General features: G+C 46.3%; 1 protein-coding gene across 1 annotated transcript in view; it reads right to left on the bottom strand.

Annotated features, from left to right (window-relative positions):
- LOC117528139 (voltage-dependent calcium channel gamma-2 subunit) overlaps window positions 1-22,523 on the bottom strand; it is a 144,949-nt gene extending 122,426 nt beyond the window's left edge. The window contains exon 1 of the mRNA XM_034190714.1: window positions 21,063-22,523. Within this exon, the coding sequence (XP_034046605.1) occupies window positions 21,063-21,288 (226 nt within the window). The 5' untranslated portion in view covers window positions 21,289-22,523. The remainder of the gene's footprint in view (window positions 1-21,062) is intronic.
- Window positions 22,524-23,215: the final 692 nt, after the last annotated feature.

The following is a 23,215-nucleotide window of genomic DNA, read 5'->3' as shown; positions in this document are numbered from 1 at the left end:
CGAAAGTCAGTACACAAAAAAGTGTTTTCATATAAAAGGACCAGTATCACTACAAAGACTTTTACTGTGATCATCACAGCAATGTCACCTACTTAAAATATTTTAAATGTTCTGTGTTATTACATCTGATTATCTTCAAATAATATATATATATGTCTATGTGCGTGTGTGTGTGCGTGTGCATGTATGCATTCATGTGTATGGCTTAGATCACACAGAAACTGGGCAGAGCTGACATTTGCCGTTTGGTATGCTTATGTATTTTGGATCAAGGATGAACGCTGCAAAAACAGAAAGTTGATAAGACTTTTTTTTTTTTTTTGGAAAAATTAGAATTTTGATCAAACCAGTGAGCAATGGACATTGTGCTGCAATACATCATGGGAGTTTGGGGTTTCTGGCTTTTAAATGTTGTTATTGTGGTTCAAGTTAAACAGTATTATTAGTGCGTTTGTAGTTCAACTGGTTTTGTCAGTTTAGTTCAGTGTCATGTTTCCATTACCATGAGTGAGTTAAGTGTGATGTTGATGTTACCATGAGTGACAAGTGGAGTATGTTTGATGTCTTCCGCCACTGTCTCTGTTTCTGCATGTCTGAAAATAGAAGCACTTACTTGTGACAGAATGTGGTGTCTTTTATACAGATAATGAGTTCCAACAGGTGCCATTACTACAGGTAACAGGTGGAGGACAGAAAAACATTTTAAAGAAGTTACAGGTCTATGAGAGCCAGAAATCTTGCTTGTTTTTGGGTGACCAAATAGTTATTTTCCACCATAATTTACAAATAAATTCTTTAAAAATCCTACAGTGTGATTTCTTGGATTTTTTTTTTCTCATTTTGTCTCTCACAGTTGAAGTGTACCTATGATGAAAAGTACAGTACTCTCTCATCTTTCTAAGAAGGAGAACTTTCACAATCAGGGGCTGACTAAATACTTTTTTACCCCACTGTAGATAGTGTGCATGCCATGAGGTGCACAAAAATGCAGGAAGAAGCTGCAGTTGTGGCTCTGACCTTTTTTGCTGGAGTGCTAATAATCCAAATACAGAGCCAGTCTGAAGCCACACTTACACAGGCAGCTTTAGCAGGTGAGATGAGCGGCAACAGCCCTCCCGGCTGAGCTGTTATGGGTCACTGCAAATACTTTGACTTGAAAAGTACCAAGTACTGACACAATTAGAAAAAAGAAATCCCATGTAGAAAAAAATATGCATCAGGATGCATTGCATTTTTTTTTCTTTTTTTTTGCCAGCTTGCACTCGGCCGAGACGGACGCATTTTTCTCTTCTCCCTCCTTATCTTTCCTGCTTCTGTGGCGTGTTGTCTGTGAGGCTGCAGCTTTGCTCTTCTGGAAAAGGACAAAAATGGATCTGTTAAAGTGGTCTTTGAACGCAATTGATACTATTTTTTCCACAAGACATTTGGGGGCGGAGGACCCGACCTGTCCTGCCGGGACGCATGTGATGGGTTATGTGATGGACTCGTGGAGGAGATGGCAGGTCATGTGCCTTTACACGCTTTCTGTGGAGGACGTCAAAGATGTGTATATATTTGGCTTGGTGGTGACCGGCTTTCTGCTGTGTGAAGCGGGCATGGCGCTGATTTACCGGAAAATTAAGAAAGTGGAGGCAGCATTAATTGGGCCGTCCAGGCTGCCCTACATGATTGATTCGATTGGGAAGGCAGTGGCTCCGCAGTTGCCGGGTGTTAACCGCACGCTGGAAAACATCTCGGGCAGGATTGCAGCTCTGGAAACCTGCTTTGACCGTCAGTAAAGACCACATCCTACATTCAGATGTATTGAGAGCCACTCTGTTCTCAGAACTGTGGAATCTTTCAGGCGTCTGCTAATCTGGATATTCATTTGGCTTCCCCAAACACAGCTGCACTTCAAGGCCGCTGTGATAAAAACCCTCCTCAAGAAGATCAACACTTAAGCCTTGCTCCCTGGTCATCCCCCTCCCCTCAGCTTCTCCAGCTCTGATGTTGACTGTGGACAGTGGACTGCTCAGGGCTGAGCCCCTCCCCCTTCCAGGATTGCCGGACAAGGCCATTGACGGCGCCTAATAGGCTGCCTCTGGAGTGTTCTGATAAACTGGACCTTCAAATCTCGGTTGTCGTCCTGCGTCTTTGTGTGTCTGTGTGATTATTGTTTCTCTGTGCTGATGGGGTTTTTTTTCCTCATTGCTGCTGTGTAACGCAGCGGCTATGAGGGTTTTTTTCTCTTTCTTCCCTCGTGTGTGCTTTTTATATGTGTTTATGTACCGGGCCGGCCTATGTGTGTTGTGTGTTATGTGTGTGTCGTTTGTTATGGGTCGGTCTTGGTTTGCTCAGCCCTGCTGTTGACCAAGGCAGGGATGTACATCTGGAGCTGGTCCCCGGGCACCTAATGGCGACTTCTGCTCCTAATTGGCAATTAGGATGGGTTAAATGCAGTAGACACATTTCATTGTGCAGGGAACATGTTCTTTTGTGCATATGACAATAAAATTCTTTTGAATCCTTGAATTAAATCCTTGAATTGATACCTCGACTTCCTCTTCTACTTAGAAAGTGATTTTTGATTATCACTGGTTAATTTTTGCACCCCCAATAATAAGACACACAATCTACTAACCCGTTTTATCATTAGACAGACCGACTTGAATCTTTCTTGGTCCTTAAGTTTTTTGCAGAAGGTGTACCAGGGGTGTGTTACTGCTTAAAATGTCGGAGGAGCAGAAAGTCGTATTCTATGACCTTTCAGGATTTCACAGCTGAGAAGATGAGCAGAGCTGAAACATCCTGCCTCCTCACAAGGTTGCAGAGCTGCACTCCAAATGGGGCGCGCCAGGAAACAATCCGCCTCCGCTGGACGGTGAGGGAGGTCAACGGGACAGATGCAGTAGGAAGTTATCTGGAAGAGAATCTGTTTGTCATCTAAGCACAGCGATCTTATTCCAGCATGAAGACGCAACACATGATTAACAAAACACCAGAAGATGGCAGAAGGAGCAGAATCCCTGCAGTAACGCAGAATATATTTTCATTTCATCAAATTAATGCAAATGATGATGACCTAGAGCAGGAGGCTTTCACAACAAAAATCCAACAAACACGTACCTGCTTTTGATCCTTTTTAGAACCTTACTCACATAAAGCAGGTTTGCCTCCAAACCAGAAGGTCACTGAAAGCTACTGTGCAACTTTAACAAGAAACCTCAACAACTCTAAAACAGGAGTTCAAATCTACAGGAGTTCAAATCTAAATTTGCATCTAAATTCGAACACCTTTAATTTAATATGGAGATGCACCATGAAAGGCATCCGGTGTAAAACCTGTGCCAAATCAACACGCACGTTCACACCGGACAAGCTAAAAGAAAGTCAGAACATTGTTAACAATTACAGAGGTGAGGAAAGTCAGGGAAGTCTACAGCCCCTTTCACACTGGGGCTGCTCCCAGTTGCTCCCTGTGGCATCATGACGACGCAGGAATTTCTGCGTCAGGTGCGCGCAGCAGGGGGCAGAGAGGAGGTGAGAACGCAGCCTGCAGCTTCTCTGCACAGAGAAGTCAGAGTGCACAGTTTGGCTGCAGACAGACTGTGCACTCTGACTTCTCTTCTACTTGTGCTGAGCTGCAGGGCTGCACTCTGAGTTCTGTTATAGTTTATCTTTCCTCCCTTGACCGTGAGATGCGCGCATGAACCGTCCTTTTAAGCAAATATGGAGATGTGTGGAGTTCTACTTGATGCTGATGTGTCCTGGACTTATGTCCTTTTTTAACTGTGATAAGAGAGTCTGAGGAGGGAAAGGAACTAACTGCCTGCAGACAATTTTTTTCTTTTCTTTCCTCCTTTGACCGCGAGATGTGTGCGCACGTGCGCGCGAGTGAACCATCAAGCAAATATGGAGATGTCTGGAGTTCTACTTGATGTTGACATGTCCTGTCTCAGGACTTATGTCCTTTTTTGTCCTTTTTTTAAAACTGTGATGTGAGAGTTTGAGCAGAGAACAAGAAACTAATGCCTGCAGCTACACTTTTTTTTTTCTTTTAATTGTTCACATGTGCGCGCGTGAACGAATGTCCATGAGTGGACTAGAGATGTCCAGACTTTTTACTGGATATTTCTGGCAATCAGTCTGCATTTTTTTTTTTTTCTTCAGCATGTAGTTTTTACTGCATTAAGTACACGGTATAACAACAATCCTGCGTGATTTATACTGTGGGAACAATGGAACACAGCAAGAATCATAAATTGGCTTTGAGTCATGCCCTGTAATGCGTCTTTGCCCCGACTTGCACTGGAACCACTTCCTTTCTGCGTCGAGCACAGGACGCCAAAAAAATTAAACAGGTTTAATTTTTCGGCACCCGACTTGCTTCCTCCTTTGTGCCCTCGCGCTGTTGTGGCGCCGAGCTGCATCATCTGGGCACTGAGTTGCTTCCACGTGGCGTCGTCGTCACAATGACACACCCCCGGTGTGAAAGGGGCTTCTCTTCTACTTGTGCTGAGCTGCAGGGCTGCGCTCTGAGTTCTGTTATAGTTTATCTGCACGCGCGCGCGCACGGACTGTCCTTATGTTATGAGAGCAGCTAATACTGAGGAGTCTTCCCCTTTAAGAGAGAGAGCTCTGCATGCTGTGATGACGTCAGTGTGTGCGTGTGTGGCGGGCTGAGTGGGAGGAGACGAGTGTGGAACGTAGCAGGTTAGCAGGGAGAGAGAAAAATATCAAAAAAAGAGAAAAGTGTGACATTGCAGAAGAAGTGTTCAGTTAATAACTGCCGTAATAAAAATAAGGCTTAGAAGGGTAAAGTGTGTCCGTCCGTCTGTTCACTGGCTGCCGTGCAGAGTCGATTGGGTTGTTGAACCTGAAGCTACAGTAGTTCAGCCCTGGAGGACAACCGAATGTTTTCCCCTACGCTCCTGAACCACGGTCCAGGGGCTGAGTAGGAAAGTTCAGCATTGGCGACCACGAAGGGACCTTGGAGTTACATAAGACGGCAGTGGTGAGCGATGAACAGCAAATTGATACAGACAATAATTGCTATCTGACTAGCAAGCCCAAGATGCTAAGTAAAACAGTAGCCGCTAGCTGCCAGCCTGCTGATGCAAACACAAGTCGCATTACTGGGGATGAAATGAATTATTCCAACCCGTTCATGACGGGGACTGCAGGGACACAAACTTCACATGTGTCCCAGTTTTCCAGCACAAATCCCTTCGCTGACCAAAAGTACTGTTTCCATGACTGTGATGTACGGAATAAAGCACCATGTCACCATACATATAACCACCAAATGCAGCATGCAGCTACGCCTTCAACTGCTGCCTACGCAAACCCTTTCCCTTCTGCCCATATGGGGAGGTTCTGCCAGAGTACACCAGTTGCATGTAACCCCCCATGCCACACAGGCCCAGGGCCGCAGGCTCCGTACTGTAACATACCACTGGACTTTGACTGTGAACCTTCACCAGAGCAAAAGCCCAGTCAGACTGCGCAGCTAAAGAGCCTTTCACCCAAATCTGTGCAGCCAAAATCATGTACACATCAGTCTCGGCATGCACATCACCAGGTTTCATCAGAAAGTGAGGATGATTGCGATCAGAGAGAACGAGTTCCAACCTTACGTCCCAGTCAATATGATGGCACCACCCCATGGAAAGAGTTCCTGCACCAGTTTGAAAGTTGTGCTAAAGCGAATTACTGGTCAGAAAAGACTAAAGCCATCCAGCTAAAGTTTTGTCTGGTGGGTGCAGCAGGAGCGGTAGTACACAGAAATCCCCGCATATGGCCCTTCTTCAGAGAATGCAGCTGCAGTCGCTGTCGAGCTGAGACGGCAGATCCGCAAACCGGGTGAGGCTCTTCATGTCTTGAGGGATGACATTTATGAGAAAGTGTCCATAGCCTACAGCAACAGGACTGAGACTGAGCAGGACTCCATTGGTGTTGTAGTCTTCATTAATGCTGTAGGAGATACAGAAATGGTACAGAAACTGTTAGAGGAACAGCCCCAAACACTAGCCCGAGCCTACCATATAGCCCACCGTCATGAGACCACCAAATGGGCAGCGGCATATGTCACAGGCCTCATGCACTCAGGGGCACCTACCATGAATGAGAAGAGGACCCGCACTGCTGTCATCAGGGAAGGTGCAGAGGAAGAGGAGTGGCTAAAGACTCCTGTGGCCCCACAAGCAGCCAGTTGGGAACCCAGACCTCCTGACACCAGTTTACATTTCCCGCAGTCCTCCTTGAACTTAAAATATGTGCCAAATAAGGGGAGGGGCCATAAAAACATGAACTGGGAGGAGATTCGTTGTCACAATTGTTCAGGGTGGGGTCACATGAGGAAAAATTGCCCCTCACCAAAGAACGCTAACAAAGCCCAAGCTTCAACAAGTTCCCCCAAAACCCAGAGCCCTGCTGTGCTTCACCTAAAAGCACCAAGACAAGAAATGAGCATCCACATGAGCGTGCATAACCTGGATGTGTGTGCTGTGCTGGACAGTGCGGCTCAGAAAAGTGTGCTACCACTGTTCTATTACAATGCCTTCCACCCTGCCGAGCGGCCTCCACTCCAGCCGTCAATCACAAAGACTGTGCTTGGTATCGGGCCTGGTGATGTGCCTGTGCTCGGTGAGGCTTACATCCCTGTACAGATCAACTGCCATGAAGTGAGTGTGCACTTCCTAGTGGCTGATGTAGCCACTAACGATGCTCTGCTGGTCCACCCATTCTTGTTTCAAGCCAAAGCACATCTGGACTATGAAAATCAGAAGATAGTGCTCTTTGGGGAGACAGTACCTTATTTTCAAGGGGAAAAAGGTTCAAGGTCAAATGCAGTAAGAGAGTCTAGCACCACAGTCACGAACTGTGCTGCTAGAACCTGGACAAGAGTATCTGGTTCGAGGCCACCCTTGCAAAGGGGAATGAGTTAGAGGGGAAGTAATGCTGGGCCCCACCAAAGGCTTTGTTGAAAAACATAAACTGCTAGTTGCCCGTGTCTTGGTGGATGCTCAACCCTCCAAAGCAGTGCCCTTCCGTTGTTTTAACCCTGGCAATACCGCAGTTACTGTAAAGAAAGGGGCCATTGTGGGGTTTTTCCACCCTGTCAAAGCTGTACAGCCCACAGAAGTCACAAATCAGGTTGAGCAAGCTGACAGCTGCACCATTGCTGTTCCCCCACACCTACAAGAGCTCCATGCCCAGAGCTCCACTGAACTTAAACCAGAAGAGCGGCTCCAGCTAGCCCAGCTCCTACGCACTTATGTGAGCATGTTCTCCACTGGCCCCAGTGACCTTGGCTGCACCGGCCTGGTGCAGCATGACATTGTAACCCGACCTGGCGCTCCAGTTAAGCAGCCACCATGTTGGATGGCAGCTGAAAAACAACAAAGTGCAGACAAGCAAATTCAGGACGGATTAGAGGCGGGAGTGGCCCACCACAGCCATAGCAGTTGGGCTTCCCCAATAGTGATGGTGCGTAAAAAGGATGGGACGTACCGTCTCTGCATAGACTACAGAGCCCTAAATGACGCCACCATCAAGGATGCATATCGTGGTTCAGCACACTGGACCTCGCTTCCGGCTACTGGCAGGTCGAGTTGACCCCCAGGGCATGTAAGGCAGCTGCCTTCTGCACCAGGAAAGGACTTTTTGAGTGGAATGTCATGCCGTTTGGACTGTGCAATGCACCAGCAACATTCCAGCGGCTGATGGACCGTGTCCTGACTGGTATGCAATGGGAGACCTGGCTGGTGTACTTGGATGATATAATTGTGCTGGGCAGGAATGTGGCAGAGATGTTGCAGCGTTTAGGCCAGGTTTTTGACCGTCTTCGCCAGGCCAACTTCAAGTTAAAACCTGCCAAATGTTGTCTCTTCCGCCATCAGGTGGCCTACTTGGGCCACATCGTTTCAGAGGATGGTGTAGCCACTGACCCCAGCAAGATCCAGAAGGTGAAAGAGTGGCCGACACCGAGATCAACCCAGGAGGTACGTCAGTTTGTAGGCCTTGCCTCATACTATCAGCGTTTTGTGAAAGACTTTGCTGCTGTGGCTGAACCCCTCCATGCCCTTAATAAGAAATATGCCCGGTTTCAGTGGAGTGCAGAATGCCAGGCAGCATTTGATGAACTCAAACACCGGCTGACCACAGCCCCTGTCCTGCGCTATCCACTTGACCAAGGTGACATGATACTGGACACTGATGCGAGCGGTGTGGGCATCGGCGCTGTGCTTTCACAAATCCAGCAGGGCAAAGAGCGCGTATTAGCATATGGGAGTTGCAAGTTGTCAAAAACTGATCGGAATTACTGCACCACATGGCGTGAGCTGCTGGCCGTGGTGGAGTTCACAAGACAATTTCGGCAGTATCTCCTGGGGCAGCCCTCCATCGTACGTACAGACCACAGCAGTCTTCGGTGGCTCACAAGGCTGAAAGAACCTGAGGGACAGCTCGCCAGGTGGTTGGAAAGGCTTGCCGAATACGACTTGGAAATTGTCCATCGCCCCGGCCGGTCGCACACAAATGCTGATAGCCTCTCTAGGAGACCATGTCGCCAGTATTGTCCATGTAGGCTTCCAGACCCTTCCCTTTACTCGGAGAATGTCAGTCATCAAGCTGTGCAGTGCGACTTGGACTCTAACATCAACCAGGTGATGTTGAGCCCAGTGGGGGTAGAGGGACCCACAGCTCCCACAGTAGCAAATCCAGTGGGGGTACACAAGGAAATCCCAGCTGATGTGCATGGTTCTGGGTTTCATGAAAGAATCTGTAGGTCTGAGGCGAATAACTCTGAGCTGTTCAGTGGTTGGTCTGCAGAGGAGCTGCAACAGGCTCAGAAGGCTGATCCAGATATTGCACCTATCAGGGCATGGATGGAGGCCAGTGAAGAACGGCCACCCTGGCTAACAGTCTCAGCGCACAGCCCAGCCACAAAGACATATTGGAGCCAGTGGAAGCGGCTCTACATCAGAGATGGAATACTGGTCAGGCGTTTCTACTGCCTAGATCAGGGGTGGGCAACGAGGGCCGAGACACTGCATGTTTTCCTTGCAACCAATCACCTCAGCAGGTGGGTTGCTGATGAGCTTCTCCCTTGAACATAAACACCTGGTTGTCAATGAAATCACCTGCTGAAACACCTGAACATTAATGAAATCACCTGCTGAGGTGATTGGTAGCAAGGAAAACCTGCAGTGCTTCGGCCCTTCATGGCACATGATTGCCCACCCCTGGCCTAGATGATACCCAGTTCTACCCACAGGTTGTACTCCCTCAGGCCCTTCGATCCGATGTCATGAGACAGATGCATGAGGGGCAGGTGGGGGGACACTTTGGGGTGGAAAGGACTGTAGCTCGCCTGCAGACCTGATACTACTGGTACAGAATGAGAGAGGGCGTTACTCTCTAGTGCAGTACCTGTATCAGCTGTGCAGCCAAAGCCAGGCCTCGGAAGACACCGCAGGCACCTATGGGCACTGTCAGAGTTGGAGCCCCCATGGAACGCACTGCCTTGGACATCATAGGACCATTGAATGAGACAGAGCGTAAACAGTCATTTGTGCTTGTGATTCAGGACTATTTCACAAAGTTTGTGGAAGCTTTATCCCTTCCTGACCAGCAGGCTGTGACTGTGGCAAGAGTGTTGGCCTCAGAGTGGGTGTGCCGTTATGGAGTGCCACAGACACTGAACAGTGACCAAGGCCGAAATTTCGAATCAGAGGTGTTCCAGGAAATGTGCAAATTGTTCGGCATTGAGAAGACACGCACCACACCCTTTCGACCTCAGTCTGATGGCCAAGTTGAGAGATTTAACGCCACCTTGCAAAAGATACTAGCCACTACAGCTGAGCGCTGCCATTGGGACTGGGACCTCATGATCCCCTATGCTGTAATGGCCTACAGAGCAACAAAGCACAGCACAACTGGTTTCACTCCCAACTTCATGATGTTTGGCCGGGAAGTGAGCGAACCGGTGGATCTGGTGGCTGGCCTGCCCCCAAGCACTGATACAGCCCCCTCAGTCCCCGAATTTGTCCAACAGACCCGAGAGCGCCTGGAACTAGCTCATCAAATTGCCAGGGAAGTCCTTGGTGAGTCGGTGCAACGTGCAAAGAGACAATATGACAAAAACTGCTGCCGCACACAGTACCAGATTGGCGACGCTGTGTGGTATCTAATCAAGGGCACCCGGAAAGTCAGGAACAGGGTTAAGAAATTCCTGCCATCCTATGAGGGCCCTTACTTCATCTTGGGGCATTTGGACGATCTGGTGTATCGCATCCAGAAAGGCCCGAAGACCAAAGTGAAGGTAGCTCACCACGATCAATTGAAGCTGTACCGCTGCCGTGACCTACTGGACAACACTTGGGCTCTGGAGCGGGCTCGCAACTGGGCACCTGGGGAGGTGTCACCCCCGACGTTGAGCGAGGATCCTGCAGACTATACCCTTGGTTTGACTCAACTGTTCGACAGCATCAACACCGCAGCTGGGAAGGCCCCCGACTGCAACTCTTCAGATCCAGCCATGGCCACCACACCTATTCCCTCCACCCTGCCTCCGGACTCGGCTGCTCCCTTTGACTCTCAGGACAGTGGGGGCGGGGTGGTGGAACGTCAGCAGGGCCATAACTGTTGGAGGCCGATTTGCCAGCGAAGGTCGCCGGTCCGGTTTGGTGTGTGGGTTGACTGAATTCATCATTCATAAACAGGGTTTTCTTAAAAAAAAAAAAAAAAAAAAAGTGCACAGGTTGTAAGCACTTGAAAAAAAAAGAGTTCCGAGAATGGAGTGTTTTGACTTTTGCACTGATATTGCATTTGCTGTTATTTTGCTGTTCAGGTTAGGGCTGAGTGTTACAAATGTCCCGCCCTGAAATGGTCGGCTAACTGCTAACAAAGAGCCCCAGATGGAAGGGTTTTAGCCACGAGACGGGTGATACTAATCTCGTTTATACTTCCAGGTTCGTGCTCTGCCATGATGTGCTTGTATGTGTACTTTCATGGAGTGGAAATATGTAAATTGCCATCCATAGTGGGGTAGTGTTATGAGAGCAGCTAATACTGAGGAGTCTTCCCCTTTAAGAGAGAGAGCTCTGCATGCTGTCATGACGTCAGTGTGTGCGTGTGTGGCGGGCTGAGTGGGAGGAGACGAGTGTGGAACGTAGCAGGTTAGCAGGGAGAGAGAAAAATATAAAAAAAAAAATAGAAAAGTGTGACTTTGCGGAAGAAGTGTTTGGTTAATAACTGCCGTAATAAAAATAAGGCTTAGAAGGGTAAAGTGTGTCCGTCCGTCTGTTCACTGGCTGCCGTGCAGAGTCGATTGGGTTGTTGAACCTGAAGCTACAGTAGTTCAGCCCTGGAGGACAACCGAATGTTTTCCCCTACGCTCCTGAACCACGGTCCAGGGGCTGAGTAGGAAAGTTCAACACTTAAGCAAATGTGGAGATTTCTGGAGTTCTACTTGATGTTGACATGTCCCTTTTTTAACTGTGATGAGAGAGTCTGAGCAGAGAAAGGAACTAACTGCCTGCAGACAATTTTTGTTTTCTTTTCTTTCCTCCTTTGACCGCGAGATGCACGCACGCGCAAGCAAACGGACCGTCAAGCAAATGTGGAGATGTCTGGAGTTCTACTTGATGTTGACATGTCCTGTGACTATCTCAGGACTTATGTCGTTCTTTTTGTGTCCTTTTTTTTAACTGTGATGTGAGAGTTTGAGCAGAGAACAAGGAACTAATGCCTGCAGCAAGACTTTTTTTTTCCTTTTAATTGTTCACATGTGCGCACGTGAACGAACATCCATGAGTGGACTAGAGATGTCCAGACTTTTTACTGGATATTTCTGGCAATCAGTCTGCATTTTTGTTCTTCAGCCTGTAGTTTTTACTGCATTAAGTACATGGTATAAAAACGATCCTGCGTGATTTATACTGCGGGAACAATGGAACACAGCAGGAATCATAAATTGGCTTCGAGTCACGCCGGGTAACGCCTCTTTGCCCCGAATCATGCCTCTTTGCCCCGACTTGCGCTGGAACCACTTCCTTTCTGCGTTGAGCACAGGACGCCAAAAAAATTAAACAGGTTTAATTTTTTGGCGCCCGACTTGCTTCCTTCTTTGCGCCCTTGCGCTGTTGTGGAGCTGAGCTGCATCGTCTTGGCATCGAGTTGCTTCCACGCGGCATTGTCATAAGGACGCACGGCGCAACTGGGAGCAACCGGGAGCACCCCTGGTGTGAAAGGGGCTTCAGAGTGCACAGTCTGTCTGCAGCCAAACTGTGCACTCTGACTTCTCTGTGCAGAGAACCTGCAGGCTGCGTTCTCACCTCCTCTCTGCCCCCTGCTGCGTGCACCTGACGCAGAAATTCCTGCGTCGTCATGACGCCACAGGGAGCAACTGGGAGCAGCCCCGGTGTGAAAGGGGCAAGTACAGTTCCCGTCTATTTTTTATAACCTTAATTTGAGCGCAATGAGGTTCACATGCAGTTCCATAAATTCACACAAGGAGTCTGCAGAGTCTGATCCGGATCAGGTCATGAGTCTGTGGTGAGCTGTTCTTTTATTTTATAGTCCACGGGCCAAGCAGGTTTTTGGTAGCACTTAAGGGGACTAAATGGCACTTACAATCCAGCCTCAGTGTATCACGAACCACCCAAAATGCATTATGGCCATCCAGGGTGGCAGCTGTAGTCAGGTCAGGGGTCAATGAAGAATTACACAGGGATCAAAATTGAAAAATGCTCTAATCATTTTGAAAACTATACCACCTTATTTGTCCAATCTTAATTTCAATCTTAATATTCCTAAAAGGTATAGTTTGGACTATCTGTGACTGAATGTCCTGGAGATATGGAGTAAAAACATCAAAAATGGTGACAAAGGTCAGTTTCAGTTTGTACAGGGGTCAAAAAAGTTGCTCCAATTTTGGTAAAAAGTGATGTAAATTATTGGTTGAATTAATAGGGTTTGAAAAAGGAATAGTTTGCATCATGCTTAATAACATAGGGTAACATATGTCATATCTCATATGTCAGAGAATCCAGTGGACTTCGACCTTGTTTGACCTTTACTTTGGAGACCAAATATTCAGCACAGTCAGAACGATTCCATTTATTAACTCTCTACTTTTAAGATTAGGCTTAAAACTTTCCTTTTCGCTAAGGCTTATAGTTAGGGCGGGATCGGGTGACCCTGGACCATCCCTTGGTTATGTTGCTTTAGACGTAGACTGTGGGGGGGTTCCCATGATGCACTGTTTCTTTCTCTTTTTGCTCCGTATGCATCACTCTGCATTTAATCATTAGTGATCGATCTCTTTTTCCTGGTTCTTTCCCTCAGCCCCAACCAGTCTCAGCAGAAGACTGCCCCTCCCTGAGCCTGGTTCTGCTGGAGGTTTCTTCCTGTTAAAAGGGAGTTTTTCCTTCCCACTGTGGCCAAGTGCTTGCTCATAGGGGGTCGTTTTGACCGTTGGGGTTTTTCATAATTATTGTATGGCCTTGCCTTGCAATGTGGAGCGCCTTGGGGCAACTGTTTGTTGTGATTTGGCGCTATATAAGAAACAAGTTGATTGATTGATTGATTGATTAACCTATTAACTCAATCAATAATTTGCATCACTTTTTACCAATATTGCAGCAACTTTAACTTTTGACACCTCTATAAACTGAAATTGACCTTGGCCCCATTTTTGCAGTTTTTACTCTGTAACTCCATAGAATTCAGTCATAGTTAGCCCATATTATTCCTTTTTGGAATCTTCATACTCAGAAAATAATATACTTTTCAATATGATTGGAACATTTTGAATTTTGAGCCTGGTGTATTTCTTCACTGACCCCTACCTGGATACAGCTGCCACCCTGGATGGTCACCATACATTTGTGTAGGACATTGTACACTGAGGCTGGATTGTACGTGTCATTTAGCCCCTTTAGGTGGTACCAAATAGGTGATTACTGGCTCATGGACTGTTATGGCTGATGTTGGTCTGGGGGTTGAACCAGGGACCACATGATTGTCTCTCAGAATGACCTTGCAACCCCTCAGTGGGATACAGAAGACAAACCTTGTGTTTCTGATCATTCGGCAGCATAATATTGACTACTTTGGGGCTCTCACTGCGGTATTGTATCACTTCCTGTTCCGGAGCACAGCGGTGTTTTGCTGTATCTGTTAGCTGTTTAATCTGTGCAGTTAGATTGATCTAGTTAACTAGACAACGATTTGTTTCACAGTGTAATCTTCACGTGCCTTAACTAAAGCACTCCCTCTGCTGAATCACCTCTAAATTATTTACACATTATTCACTTTGCGTGTTTTTAGGAATCCGCTAGCTTAGCGCAGCTACTAGCTCTTAGCCGGTTTAGCATGGCGGCTTCTCCTGTCTCTCCCGCACTTTTCTGCTCTGGGTGTGAAATGTTTAGTTATTCCTCAGCCTCCTTTAGCAGTAATGGTACTTGTAATAAGTGTAGCTTATTTGTAGCTTTGGAGGCCAGGCTGGGCGAATTGGAGACTCGGCTCCGCACCGTGGAAAATCCTACAGCTAGCCAGGCCCCTGTAGTCGGTGCGGACCAAGGTAGCTTAGCCGCCGTTAGTTCCCCTCCGGCAGATCCCGAGCAGCTGGGAAAGCAGGCCGACTGGGTGACTGTGAGGAGGAAGCATAGTCCTAAACAGAAGCCCCGTGTACACCGCCAACCCGTTCACATCTTTAACCGTTTTTCCCCACTCGGCGACACACCCGCCGAGGAACAAACTCTGGTTATTGGCGACTCTGTTTTGAGAAATGTGAAGTTAGCGACACCAGCAACCATAGTCAATTGTCTTCCGGGGGCCAGAGCAGGCGACATTGAAGGAAATTTGAAACTGCTGTCATAGGTATTAAAGGCACTGCGCTGCGGTGGTTTGAATCATATTTGTCTAATAGATTACAGTTTGTTCATGTAAATGGGGAATCTTCTTCACAGACTAAAGTTAATTATGGAGTTCCACAAGGTTCTGTGCTAGGACCAATTTTATTCACTTTATACATGCTTCCCTTAGGCAGTATTATTAGACGGTATTGCTTAAATTTTCATTGTTACGCAGATGATACCCAGCTTTATCTATCCATGAAACCAGAGGATACACACCAATTAGCTAAACTGCAGGATTGTCTTACAGACATAAAGACATGGATGACCTCTAATTTCCTGCTTTTAAACTCAGATAAAACTGAAGTTATTGTACTTGGCCCCACAAATCTTAGAAGCATGGTGTCTAACCAGATCGTTACTCTGGATGGCATTTCCCTGATCTCTAGTAATACTGTGAGAAATCTTGGAGTCATTTTTGATCAGGATATGTCATTCAAAGCGCATATTAAACAAATATGTAGGACTGCCTTTTTGCATTTACGCAATATCTCTAAAATCAGAAAAGTCTAGTCTCAGAGTGATGCTGAAAAACTAATTCATGCATTTATTTCCTCTAGGCTGGACTATTGTAATTCATTATTATCAGGTTGTCCTAAAAGTTCCCTAAAAAGCCTTCAGTTGGTTCAGAATGCTGCAGCTAGAGTACTGACGGGGACTAGCAGGAGAGAGCATATCTCACCCGTGTTGGCCTCTCTTCATTGGCTTCCTGTTAATTCTAGAATAGAATTTAAAATTCTTCTTCTTACTTATAAGGTTTTGAATAATCAGGTCCCATCTTATCTTAGGGGCCTCGTAGTACCATATTACCCCATTAGAGCGCTTCGCTCTCAGACTGCGGGCTTACTTGTAGTTCCTAGGGTTTGTAAGAGTAGAATGGGAGGCAGAGCCTTCAGCTTTCAGGCTCCTCTCCTGTGGAACCAGCTCCCAATTCAGATCAGGGAGACAGATACCCTCTCTACTTTTAAGATTAGGCTTAAAACTTTCCTTTTCGCTAAGGCTTATAGTTAGGGCTGGATCGGGTGACCCTGGACCATCCCTTGGTTATGCTGCTTTAGACGTAGATTGTGGGGGGGTTCCCATGATGCACTGTTTCTTTCTCTTTTTGCTCCGTATGCATCACTCTGCATTTAATCATTAGTGATCGATCTCTGCCCCCCTTCACGGCATGTCTTTTTCCTGGTTTTTTCCCTCAGCCCCAACCAGTCTCAGCAGAAGACTGCCCCTCCCTGAGCCTGGTTCTGCTGGAGGTTTCTTCCTGTTAAAAGGGAGTTTTTCCTTCCCACTGTTGCCAAGTGCTTGCTCATAGGGGGTCGTTTTGACCGTTGGGGTTTTTCATAATTATTGTATGGCCTTGCCTTACAATATGGAGCGCCTTGGGGCAACTGTTTGTTGTGATTTGGCGCTATATAAGAAAAAAGTTGATTGATTGATTGATTGATTGATTGATTGATTGATTAAGGCTAAGCGTAAATTTGGTAAGATTGTAATTCATGTCGGCAGTAATGACACCCGGTTACACCAATCGGAGGTCACTAAAATTAATATTGAATCGGTGTGTAACTTTGCAAAAACAATGTCGGACTCTGTAGTTTTCTCTGGGCCCCTCCCCAATCGGACCGGGAGTGACATGTTTAGCCGCATGTTCTCCCTGAATTGCTGGCTGTCTGAGTGGTGTCCAAAAAATGAGGTGGGCTTCATAGATAATTGGCAAAGCTTCTGGGGAAAACCTGGTCTTGTAAGGAGAGACGGCATCCATCCCACTTTGGATGGAGCAGCTCTCATTTCTAGAAATCTGGCCAATTTTCTTAAATCCTCCAAACCGTGACTATCCAGGGTTGGGACCAGGAAGCAGAGTTGTAGTCTTACACACCTCTCTGCAGCTTCTCTCCCCCTGCCATCCCCTCATTACCCCATCCCCGTAGAGACGGTGCCTGCTCCCAGACCACCAATAACCAGTAAAAATCTATTTAAGCATAAAAATTCAAAAAGAAAAAAATAATATAGCACCTTCAACTGCACCACAGACTAAAACAGTTAAATGTGGTCTATTAAACATTAGATCTCTCTCTTCTAAGTCCGTGTTAGTAAATGATATAATAATTGATCAACATATTGATTTATTCTGCCTTACAGAAACCTGGTTACAGCAGGATGAATAGGTTAGTTTAAATGAGTCAACACCCCCGAGTCACACTAACTGCCAGAACGCTTGTAGCACGGGCCGAGGCGGAGGATTAGCAGCAATCTTCCACTCCAGCTTGTTAATTAATCAAAAACCCAGACAGAGCTTTAATTCATTTGAAAGCTTGTCTCTTAGTCTTGTCCATCCAAATTGGAAGTCCCAAAAACCAGTTTTATTTGTTGTTATCTATCATCCACCTGGTTGTTACTGTGAGTTTCTCTGTGAATTTTCGGACCTTTTGTCTGACTTAGTGCTTAGCTCAGATAAGATAATTATAGTGGGCGATTTTAACATCCACACAGATGCTGAGAATGACAGCCTCAATGTTGTGTGTGGGCCGCCAGAAGAGGAGGTACTGCTGGCCCACCATCAGAGGGCGCCCTGCCTGAAGTGCGGGCTTCAGGCACGAGAGGGCGCTGCCGCCATGGACACAGCCGGGGGTGACAGCTGTCACTCATTACCTCTTGACAGCTGTCACCCATCTACTCAACGTCCTCTCACTCCATAAAGACCAGACGTCATCTCCACCTCGTTGCCGAGATATCATACTTCATTGGAGGTAATATCCTCAGCCATTCGTGTTTATCTATATCTGTATATTGTGAGTGTTTGCAGGAGTACCGGTCCCTCTTTCTGTGGAGGCTGAGTGAGTGCAGGACGGCACTCTTTTCCACTGAGGAATCACTGCGGTATTCTGCAACATATTGAGTGAGAGGTGGAGGTGGCATTCCCACCGCTGTTGTTACTGGGTGTACACACACCCACACTTGACTGTCTTTGTTCTCGCCAGCAGTACCAGATCCGACAGTCGGGGACGGTGATCACCTGGGAATTCGGCTCCAGTATTCACCAGGTTCTGTGGCGGCGGAAATCGTGTGGTTCCGGCTCTTCTCAGGACAGACGTCTTCTATCCTCGAGCCTGCCCACACGTCACCTTTGTGGATTGACTGTAATTATATTCTGAGATTGTCTGTATGTTCGTTGTGCACATTTCACAACATTAAATTGTTACCTTTTGGCTCATCTATTGGCCGTTCATTTGCGCCCCCTGTTGTGGGTCCGTGTCACTACACTTTCACAACACTCAACACTGCATTTAATCTATTGTTACACTCGACTGGCTTTGCTCAAAATGTAAATGAGTCCACCCACCACTTTAATCATACCTTAGATCTTGTTCTGACTTATGGTATGGAAATTGAAGAATTAACAGTATTCCCTGAAAACCCCCTTCTGTCTGATCATTTCTTAATAACATTTACATTTACTCTGATGGACTACCCAGCAGTGGGGAATAAGTTTCATTACAGTAGAAGTCTTTCAGAAAGTGCTGTAACTAGGTTTAAGGATATGATTCCTTCTTTATGTTCTCCAATGCCATATACCAACACAGGGCAGAGTAGCTACCTAAACTCTGTGAGATAGATTATCTCGTCAATAGTTTTATATCCTCATTGAGGACAACTTTGGATGCTGTAGCTCCTCTGAAAAAGAGAGCCTTAAATCAGAAGTGCCTGACTCCGTGGTATAACTCACAAACTCGCAGCTTAAAGCAGATAACCCGTAAGTTGGAGAGGAAATGGCGTCTCACTCATTTAGAAGATCTTCACTTAGCCTGGAAAAAGAGTCTGTTGCTCTATAAAAAAGCCCTCCGTAAAGCTAGGACATCTTACTACTCATCAATAATTGAAGAAAATAAGAACAACCCCAGGTTTCTTTTCAGCACCTGTGCCAGGCTGACAAAGACTCAGAGCTCTATTGAGCCGAGTATTCCTTTAACTTTAACTAGTAATGACTTCATGACTTTCTTTGCTAATAAAATTTTAACTATTAGAGAAGAAATTACTCATAACCATCCCAAAGACATATCGTTCTCTTTGGCTGCTTTCAGTGATGCCAGTATTTGGTTAGACTCTTTCTCTCCGATTGTTCTAAGTTATTTTCATTAGTTACTTCCTCCAAACCATCAACATGTCTATTAGACCCCATTCCTACCAGGCTGCTCAAGGAAGCCCTACCATTAATTAATGCTTCGATCTTAAATATGATCAATCTCTCTTTATTAGTTGGCTATGTACCACAGGCTTTTAAGGTGGCAGTAATTAAACCATTACTTAAAAAGCCATCACTTGACCCAGCTATCTTAGCTAATTATAGGCCAATCTCCAACCTTCCTTTTCTCTCAAAAATTCTTGAAAGGGTAGTTGTAAAACAGCTAACTGATCATCTGCAGAGGAATGGTCTATTTGAAGAGTTTCAGTCAGGGTTTAGAATTCATCATAGTACAGAAACAGCATTAGTGAAGGTTACAAATGATCTTCTTATGGCCTCAGACAGTGGACTCATCACTGTGCTTGTTCTGTTAGACCTCAGTGCTGCTTTTGATACTGTTGACCATAAAATTTTATTACAGAGATTAGAGCATGCCATAGGTATTAAAGGCACTGCGCTGCTGTGGTTTGAATCATATTTATCTAATAGATTACAATTTGTTCATGTAAATGGGGAATCTTCTTCACAGACTAAGGTTAATTATGGAGTTCCACAAGGTTCTGTGCTAGGACCAATTTTATTCACTTTATACATGCTTCCCTTAGGCAGTATTATTAGACAGCATTGCTTAAATTTTCATTGTTACGCAGATGATACTCAGCTTTATCTATCCATGAAGCCAGAGGACACACACCAATTAGTTAAACTGCAGGAATGTCTTACAGACATAAAGACATGGATGACCTCTAATTTCCTGCTTTTAAATTCAGATAAAACTGAAGTTATTGTACTTGGCCCCACAAATCTTAGAAACATGGTGTCTAACCAGATCCTTACTCTGGATGGCATTACCCTGACCTCTAGTAATACTGTGAGAAATCTTGGAGTCATTTTTGATCAGGATATGTCATTCAATGTGCATATTAAGCAAATATGTAGGACTGCTTTTTTGCATTTGCACAATATCTCTAAAATTAGAAAGGTCTTGTCTCAGATTGATGCTGAAAAACTAATTCATGCATTTATTTCCTCTAGACTGGACTATTGTAATTCAGTATTATCAGGTTGTCCTAAAAGTTCCCTGAAAAGCCTTCAGTTAATTCAAAATGCTGCAGCTAGAGTACTGACGGGGACTAGAAGGAGAGAGCATATCTCACCCATATTGGCCTTTTTTCATTTGCTTCCTGTTAATTCTAGAATAGAATTTAAAATTCTTCTTCTTACTTATAAGGTTTTGAATAATCAGGTCCCATCTTATCTTAGGGACCTCATAGTACCATATCACCCCAATAGAGTGCTTCGCTCTCAGACTGCAGGCTTACTTGTAGTTCCTAGGGTTTGTAAGAGTAGAATGGGAGGCAGAGCCTTCAGTTTTCAGGCTCCTCTCCTGTGGAACCAGCTCCCAATTCAGATCAGGGAGACAGACACCCTCTCTACTTTTAAGATTAGGCTTAAAACTTTCCTTTTTGCTAAAGCTTATAGTTAGGGCTGGATCAGGTGACCCTGAACCATCCCTTAGTTATGCTGCTATAGACTTAGACTGCTGGGGGGTTCCCATGATGCACTGAGTGTTTCCTTCTCTTTTTGCTCTGTATGCACCACTCTGCATTTAATCATTAGTGATCGATCTCTGCTCCCCTCCACAGCATGTCTTTTTCCTGGTTCTCTCCCTCAGCCCCAACCAGTCCCAACAGAAGACTGCCCCTCCCTGAGCCTGGTTCTGCTGGAGGTTTCTTCCTGTTAAAAGGGAGTTTTTCCTTCCCACTGTTGCCAAGTGCTTGCTCACAGGGGGTCGTTTTGACAGTTGGGGTTTTTCCGTAATTATTGTATGGCTTTGCCTTACTATATGAAGCGCCTTGGGGCAACTGTTTGTTGTGATTTGGCGCTATATAAATGAAATTGATTTGATTTGATTTGATTTACTTCTGACAATTATTGTTGTCATGCCTCACATGGAAACAATCAAGCAGCATTTGAAAGATTACCTTCTAAGCAGCATGTCCTCCACAGGCCTGAGTGGGTCATCACCTCCTCGTTCTTCTTGTTGGTCTCATTCTCGCTCATGGACTTGGTCTTGCAGACGCCCCGTGAGTAGAGCCAGTAGTCCGTGCCAACTGCGATGGTCATGAGGCTGAAGGCCGCGAAGGCTCCCACCGTGGTCAGTAGCATCTGGACTCCACGGTCGAACAGGCCCATGTTTCCGCATTCCATGAAAGGGGGACCCCCTTTCCTCTTGATGTACAGGAAGTAAATATTTGAAAATTTGTGTAACCAAACCAAACTGAAAAAGTGGGGCAGGCTCGAGTGGAAGGAGAGGGAAGGCGGAGAAGGAGGAGGATGCAGAAGGAACCTTATGGTTGTGTTTGGGTGAAGACCAAAATGATAGAATAACAACGGCTGTCAGGGAAGAACAAGACAGGAAGTTGTGCTGCTACTTCCTGTCTGCTTGGACGTTTTGTATCCCAAAAGAGTAAAAATTAGACAGGGAGAAGTTAAGACCTCAGGAGCTCCAGGCCGGTGCACCTTCTGCAGATGGAGCCGAAAGAACGTGGAAGGCAAACTGAAAGACGGAACCAAAAACAGCCCAGAAAACCTTAAACAAGTAGCTGGGTAACCTGTTTGTGGTAAAGGTTCGAGCTGACAGTTCAACAGGGACACATACAAGTCATCCAGAGCAGCTGTTCTCCTGATTCTGCTGCCGTCTGACTTTAAAAAGGGCAAAACATTCAGAGAAGACAGCAAACATCATCAAATCCAGTTATAAAAAATCAACCGGATGGAAGGAAGGAGGCTGAAATTAATTCATTAATGGGCTTTTGATGCGCAACCAAAGAAACAAAAACAAAACAAACAAACAAAGCAAAACAACAGCAACATTAAAAAAAACAACTAAGAAAATATATCTACAGAAATAAACCAACAGTGCAGATTTTCCTTTTTCCTAAAATTCTGATCTCCAGTTTCCATATGGAGCTCTATCGCTGCGGGGGGGTTGGAGCCGAAAACGAGTGCCTGGGCTCGGAGCAGGTTCGGAAAGCATCCAGCCACGGGAGCCCGCCGTCACTCGACATGGTGCCGGCAGCAGGGGGAGCGGGAGGAGGAGGAGGTGCAGGAGGAGGAGGTGCGGAGGCTCCTGCCGCCGATGGACGCGGCGGACTCACAGCTTGCGCCGTCCCGCGCGTGCAGCCCGCGCGCCATCAAACACCGAGCGCGACCAGTGCGCACGAACGCTGCGATCCTCCTCCTCCTCCTCCGCGTGCAGGCAGGAGAATATATATAAAAATAATCAAACGCGATCCACAGACGATAGCGGCGGCTGTCACGATGTCCGCGGCGCGTCACGGCCCGTGGATCAGGACGCAGCGTCTCCCCGATGACGCTGCTGGCGATGTCTCCTCGTCCCGAAGACGTCTGAAAGGGACACAGCGTGTCCGTGGGAGCTCCACACATACGGAGACTCAGACAGACGAAAGATTTTTACATTTTATTTCCGGGGGGGGGGGGGGGGGGGGGGCGTGACAGTTCACTGTGCGCGCGCGTGGAGTGGAATCGATGACTCAATTATGCAAGACAACACACGCACACACACACACACACACACACACACACACACACACACACACACACACACACACACACACACACACACACACACACACACACACACACCAGTATGATATGTTTTACTGTTGTTGCTCAGAACCCCCCCCCCACACACACACGGGAAACATTGTCAACAAAGCAAGTGTTACATAGAACAACAAATAAAAATAAAAAATAAGATCTACATACAGTGAACAATATTCTACAGTAAATAACTGTGTAAACAGGAGATGCGGGATTAAAATAGTAAAAATTGTGTTTTTGGTGTAAAAACATGCTATCCTATAGAATGTTATACGTAGATAAAGTGATGTAGCAGTTTAATCTCCTGTTTTGGGTTTATGGTGGTTTGTGTCCGTTGTTCCTTCTTTTCGTATCATAAACCTTGCTGCTGTGTTTGTTGTCCTTCAGCCAATAGATAGTGAAGTTTGTCGATGTTGCTCTCAGAGTCTGTTTGGGTGTTTGTGATCTGTGTCTCTGATGTCTTGGTGCAGCGGGCAGGTGGTCAGGAAGTGCAGCTCGGTCTCCACCTGGT

Source organism: Thalassophryne amazonica, chromosome 16, assembly GCF_902500255.1.
Source record: "Thalassophryne amazonica chromosome 16, fThaAma1.1, whole genome shotgun sequence".
In the NCBI taxonomy this organism is placed as follows: Eukaryota; Metazoa; Chordata; class Actinopteri; order Batrachoidiformes; family Batrachoididae; genus Thalassophryne; species Thalassophryne amazonica.
This window is presented reverse-complemented; position numbering and strand designations above follow the sequence as displayed.